Source organism: Ceratina calcarata, unplaced genomic scaffold, assembly GCF_001652005.2.
Source record: "Ceratina calcarata isolate Rehan_Ccalc_2016 unplaced genomic scaffold, ASM165200v1 scaffold117.2, whole genome shotgun sequence".
In the NCBI taxonomy this organism is placed as follows: Eukaryota; Metazoa; Arthropoda; class Insecta; order Hymenoptera; family Apidae; genus Ceratina; species Ceratina calcarata.
Window position 1 is genome coordinate 785,045 of NW_017132657.1, and position 6,482 is coordinate 791,526.

General features: G+C 38.7%; 1 protein-coding gene across 4 annotated transcripts in view; it reads left to right on the forward strand.

The window, feature by feature from the left end:
* Ih (hyperpolarization activated cyclic nucleotide gated potassium channel Ih) overlaps positions 1–6,482 on the forward strand; it is a 136,604-nt gene that overhangs the window by 105,294 nt on the left and 24,828 nt on the right. For all 4 annotated transcript variants that reach the window (XM_026813328.1, XM_026813346.1, XM_026813336.1 and 1 more), the window contains one exon: positions 3,770–4,040. In XM_026813328.1, the coding sequence (XP_026669129.1) occupies positions 3,770–4,040 (271 nt within the window). The remainder of the gene's footprint in view (positions 1–3,769; positions 4,041–6,482) is intronic.

Here is a 6,482-nt window from a genome sequence, read left to right on the forward strand (position 1 = left end):
TATGTAGATAAGAGCTCGTAGTTGTACAAACAGTAGAACGTACATTCTTTTCTACTTAAAACTTTGACTAGAATATTCAACTTATAAATCATTCGTTCATTCCTTTGATAAAAAATTATCAAATTATTGTAAAACTTTAAGCTTTGTTATAATTTATAGAACGTCGATACAAATAATGTCAATTCATTTAAATAGAGTAGACAGAATATTATAAAGTAGCAATCATCATGTGAAACAATGTTAATAATAACAATACTAAATGTGAATCATTAATAATTGAATCTGTCAACATTTAATTAGTAATATCATCGGTAATATCTGATGAATATAGGTAGACGCAGGTTGTCAAATTTCCCACTTTGCTGGTAACTTGTAGAACACTCAATTAAAAACAGCCTCGCGCTCAGGCAAGAGCCTCCCCGTAGAATTGCGTCTAATTTCGTGAAGCGTGGCGGCATCCAGCCGTCTCTGAAGAATTGCACGCTCGGCTTCATCGAGCACACTCCACGCGACTAGCTACTCCTTCTACACGACTTTACGCTACGATTCTCGAAGCAGATTTTTCAACCTACACAGACGTAAACGCGATTCTCTCAAACAAAATTTGACATTCGTATTTGTTTGAATTTTGCTGAAGCTAATTTTAAACGAGTTCCATTTAATTATCGATTATAGTGTTGTAGCATTTCCTGATCTTTTCAGATTATTTTAAAGTATTTATTCTTGTCATATATGAACGGGATGTTTCGTTTTAATTCTATGATCAGGCAGTAAATGTTTAATAATTGAAATATTTGTTAAATAATATATAATTGAATATGACAAAATGGTTATGTAATCTAATCCCAATTGATTGATACGTTAAAATTCAGTTTAGTCATATTCCATAGTTGATTCCATAATTGCTTATATTGATGTGACTTATAAAGATGAATGATAGCTTCATTTGTAAAAGGTTATTGCCCTTTGTACTCTTAAATCCAATTATTTTCTAAATGCGTTCCACAGTGGTCAGTACCGGTTCAAACAAAATTTATCCAATTATATATAAGTCGATTGATTTACAAATATCTATGTACACGAACGTGAGTGACGTTTTAATCGCAAGGGGTTAAAGTTGTCTCTCAGGGCGTATCCCTCGCAAAAACGAATAGACCACAACTGTCTCGATGGCTGTCGCCCAGTGTCAAGGTTGACAAGTAAGCGTCGCGCCGTCGGATTTGCATTTACGCGCGTTCCTCATATGCAGACGCGTTGCGTTGGCAAAAGAATTGAACGCGTGGTCGGTCGTTTGATCCGCAATAAAACCGGTCAGTCCGTCGCTCTCTCGTCTTCGCTTCTCTTTCCACATTCGTTCCGCTGTGTCCGTGTTTGCTGGCTCTCTTTGGTTCTCGTGCACTCGCCGGCATCGGATCGGCCGGGTCTGGCTTTCGCGCCGCGTCTCATGTTGCTGCGGCCGCGTGGCTTCCTTTTCCTCGCGTTCCACCCGTCATTAGTCAACCTCTACCCCAGAGGGCCAGTTAACACGTTAAAACGGAACGAACCGTTGCACGTCGCTTTAGAGCTTTTCGGGCGATGGCCGAGGACTACCCGGCGCGCGAGCAGAGCACGCCGTTGCTCGGGAAACAAAGACCTTGTGTAGGGAACAATGGGCCTTGTCCTAGCCTCGTCCCAAACAGGCCCGAATCAAACCATACGAACAGCCACTTGGAATTCGGTGAGTGTTCTTTTCCGAGAATTTGGTCCAGTGTTCTTGTGGAATCACGATTGACTTTGAGTTAGTGCTAGTGTTTCCATGATATACTATAACAATAGACTTGTGTATATTTACATTCTAAACTAGTAATAAATTAATGATAAAATCTACTTGATGCATTCTTGTTTTAAAATCGATGCATATTTCTGATATCTCGTTAAACGACATCCGTGTACGATATGATTTATTAATGATTTTTACTACGTCGTTACGAACTTGTTTCCTTACCTGGACAGAAAATCATTGTAAACAATTATAATCTTCCTTCATGCTTCAATAATGTTCAGATTTCTGAATGCGAGTATGTACCATTATGATCACCGTTTACGATTACGAAACCAGCTATTATTAGAGGCATTAACTATTTTACTGTCTATTGTTCGTTGAGTTATGCATTAAACTTCATGCAACAGATATTGTTACTATTCCATCAAAGCAAATTAGAAGAATCACCTTCGTACGGGATTTCGATTTGCATCAAATGAACACAAGTTCGCTGGGTTTCTTAATAATAATTATAATATTGCATTCTAGTATAAAAAAAAAATATGTAATTAATATTTTATAATTGAAATTTATCGATCATTTTGTCAATATCACGTAAAATGAAGATCATAAGGATCAAATGAAATTCCAATATTGTTTGGCATTCCACGTCGTGGTCGGATTCCACTCGTTTTTGCCGGAGCTACATATCATGGCTCGCATATAAAGAAAAGAATCAGAATTCCCTGCCGGTTAACTGTATTTAATCGGCTCGTCGAGGGAACGGTGCTTGCCGCTTTTTACTTTAGAGGTTTTACGTTCGCGTGTGTTCCCATCGAGGTTGGCGGTGTGCGCGAGCCACGGTACGTTTGGGAACCGGGAAAGAAAGTCACGGGAGATCGGAATGAGCTCGCGTGCGTCTCGAGTGTTCGTCATTTTTTCCCGTCTAACTGAAGTCGAACGTTATTTATTGTTCAAACACTAGTTGCTACTCGATGATTATACTTCGGTTAACATTCAATAGAACAGCTGCATATGTAACTAAAGTCAGTCCATTAAGTGATACATTGGCATACGCTGAGATTAATTATAGGGAAATTGAACTGATGTCAGAAGCATATTATTAAGCTAGTCTCAAATCAAGTGAAAAATAAGAGTATTTAATTGTATGTATTTAAACTATCTTTATGACTGACAATTATCTAATGAACTAAAGACTGTTTATTAGCTAAGTATGTTTAGTAGTTAAGTAGAAATTAAACATATCTTGCCTAATATTTTACACAAGTAATTCTACGTTAAAATATTTTTATCATTGCTTCAAAATGGCATCAATATATCGTGTTTGATGGATTGAGCTATTAACACTATATAACAGGTGACATAATTAGCAAGGTAACTGATTACGCTCGACGCTTGATATCGCGATTCTGTTTGACAGATCAAATTAGCTGGATGATCGGTAATTTGTGGTGAGTAATTTACAGATTGGAAGATCACCAATTGAGACGATGACATTGTGTACTTTCATTGAGGATCAGCATTGTTCCTTTTGTAAAATGTGGTACATTTCGTAAATTTTTTGGGATTATACTATAGATTAAGAAAGATTGTACTTCGTTAAATATAATGTATTTTATACAATAAGTACGTATAGTCATACCTTTGATATCATACATATAATCAATCATATTGCAGCTGATAATTGCATACGAACTAGAAATGTAAAGTCTTAAAAGACAGTGAAGGTTTAGATATGGTATGACGCATACACTAAGAATTTCTGTATCCTGGAATCTCTTCAGTGCACTGTATTTTTTTTTTGAACCTTACTTCATACAACAATGACTGTTATAAGAAACAATATTTGCAAAGCAGATTGAAGCCAGATTATCATCCGACGTCATGGGCAAAGATTCCTAAACGTGGTCGATTTCTCTTGTTGAATTAGTTAAGTGGGACTGGGTCTAAGTAGTTTCTTCGATTTTACGAGATCGGTGATAAGCGAAGGTCTTTGTATTTTTGCAGGCAACGAGATGAATTACAAGGGCAGCGGGAAGGTCCACTTCGGAGTGGACGATGTGTCCCTTTACGGGACGCCGAAGGAGGAGCTGGGCCCGGCGCTGCCGGGCCAGGAAGTCAAGCAGAGCTTCTTGAAGAATCAGCTTCAGGCCCTGTTCCAGCCTACGGACAACAAGCTGGCCATGAAGCTGTTCGGCAGCAAGAAGGCTCTGATGAAGGAACGGATCAGGCAAAAGGCTGCAGGTCACTGGGTCATCCATCCTTGCTCCAGTTTTCGGTGAGTCCTTTCCGCCTAGATATCAAACCTCGCGTCGCGCGTCGTCTCCTTGACAGGCAACGAGATATCGACCGCGTCTCGATATCCGCTGACTCGACGGTTTTTACAAGTTTCGCGTGTTTCTAACCGCGCCGATTTTGTGTCTCGTCTCGTCGACCTGAAGGGTCCCTGCCTTGCCGCGGGAAACACGGTTTCTGACGTTCGACGAACATGATATAACAAAGAGTGCACCTTGCTTTTGGATCATGCCTTCTACTGAGAGGGATGCTCAAAGGATTTTACCTTCCTTTATTTCTGACGATGACTAGTGCTTTCACGTATTTTATATTACGCATTTTGATCACTAATAAAGAAACATGCAGTAACACTTTTATTAATCATTATAGTTTATTACGCGGTGTCAGTAATGAAATTTTACAGCAGAGAAGTTTCAAATCCATTTTATCAAGAGTTTTCAAAATTTTCATGAACTCGAAATTCTCTGGTACAAGAGTTATCAATTCTAGTGCAATTTCGTTTTCGTTCGATGAAAATCGAGCCGCGTGCGCTCACTCGATGGTTAGTTAATTTGCGTGAAAAATAGAGCGTAGGGAGAGCTTAGCCTGGATCGAGCCTGTTGTAGATTTTCTTGGTGTTCTTCTCCCCGACTCTTTCCATTCCGGATTATCCCGAGAGCAACGATTCCGCGACGATATCGCTAACGAGGAGTGAATTTTTGAGGATCCATCCATCGCTTTCCTTCCCCNTTAGATGGAATGATTCAATTGAAATTATCGTCTAAAATATCTTTTAACTTATTGGTTTAATAAATCTTGTTGGTTACCAAATTATTTCGTTTTCAATTATATTTCATAACAATAGGACAAGATAAATGGTTTCCTATTAAATAGATGATTGTTTACCGAATCTCTTTAGAAACAGCAACGTCTCCCATTATCATGGTTCGGGTCAATCGATGGAAAATCCATGTCTAAAGAGTGCTCGGGGCACGACGTCGGGTCGTAGGTTCGAACCAGTGAAATTACCAAGGCACTGCTCCATAACGTGCGTTTATCGCGCCGCGGCAATTGCCCAAAATCGTTCCACCCTTCCGTTCGGATTCTTGTTTAATTACTGATAATATCCACCGAGAGCCTGTGTGCAGTTTCCGTAGACGTTGAAATTTTCATTCGAACCACTGCTAACGATCTCTGTACATTATCTTTTGGCGACGGCCGATCGTCGTGGTACGCCAAGAATCTTTCAATTATGCAGTCGCCGAGAGGATAATACTGTTGCTATACATATATGTATGTACATACGTACGTGAGACTGTGATCTCTGTTCTGGATGTGTGCCGGGATAATGGAAGTATTAATGGTACAGTTTAATGTATTCATTTGCATTCGACACGTGGCCGTGTTTCAACTGATACTTGGAGATCTCTCTTCGCGGAATTGTTAACGGTTAACGCGAGGAATATTAAATGGAATTCTCGAAAATTCGGAAGTATCTGTTAAATTCATGGAGATTGCAATATTAAACGTAAAGAAAGTTTCACTGTTAAGAAGTTCGAAACAGCAATTTAGATCTCTTGCTAAGATCCTAAAGCTCTAAAAGCCGTTTATATTTTAAATGTCATCACATGTTGACCCTTATTCTTTCATAGTCAATATCAAAATTAATCATTAACATACTAATTCAGTTCGACATGTTAAATTAATTCTTTAATAAAAAAAAAACATTCTTCTTAAATTCATTGCACTTGTTAAATTAATTCTTTAATAAGAAAAAAACATTCTTCTTAAATTCATTGCACTTTGTTCGTGCTAATTATTCATCTCACGCCTATTCATCCTCGCCTATGATTAGTGAGACGCGATGATTGACAGAGAAGTTCTTTTTCAAAGAACGTTATAAATATCGCTGGACGACACGATACTCCGTTTCCGCGTGCGGAACTCGCTATTTTTAGTCGAACCTTTAAACGAGCACGCGGCTCCGCCACTCAAGGAATCAGGGAGGTCGTTTTTATATAGTCAGAATAATCCGCGAACTGAGGAAAGCGTCCCGCTTCCTGAAATCAAAATAGATCGGCCTTGTTGATCGCTGCGGGGAGAATTCGCGAGCAAAGATTGCGGTAAATAGAAAAGGCAGCTGGAGAGATACTGCTCGGGCGTGAACTCTTTTTAATAGCTAATCTATTAATAGATTCGTTCCTTAGATATCGTTCGAGAAACCGTCACTCTTTCTTGCTCGCCGTTTATATTTCCATTGTTTTACATCGAGAGATTATGTGACAAGTGAAATCTTTTAAGGATGTATTGGCTATACAGTCAATCCCAAAAGTTTATGTACCTTAGAAAAACGCATTTCCTATAATTAAAAAGAAATCAGACGTCAGAAGAATAATGCTAATAATAAATAGCTACGTGCTAAAAAGTATAGAAGGAAATATCTAAT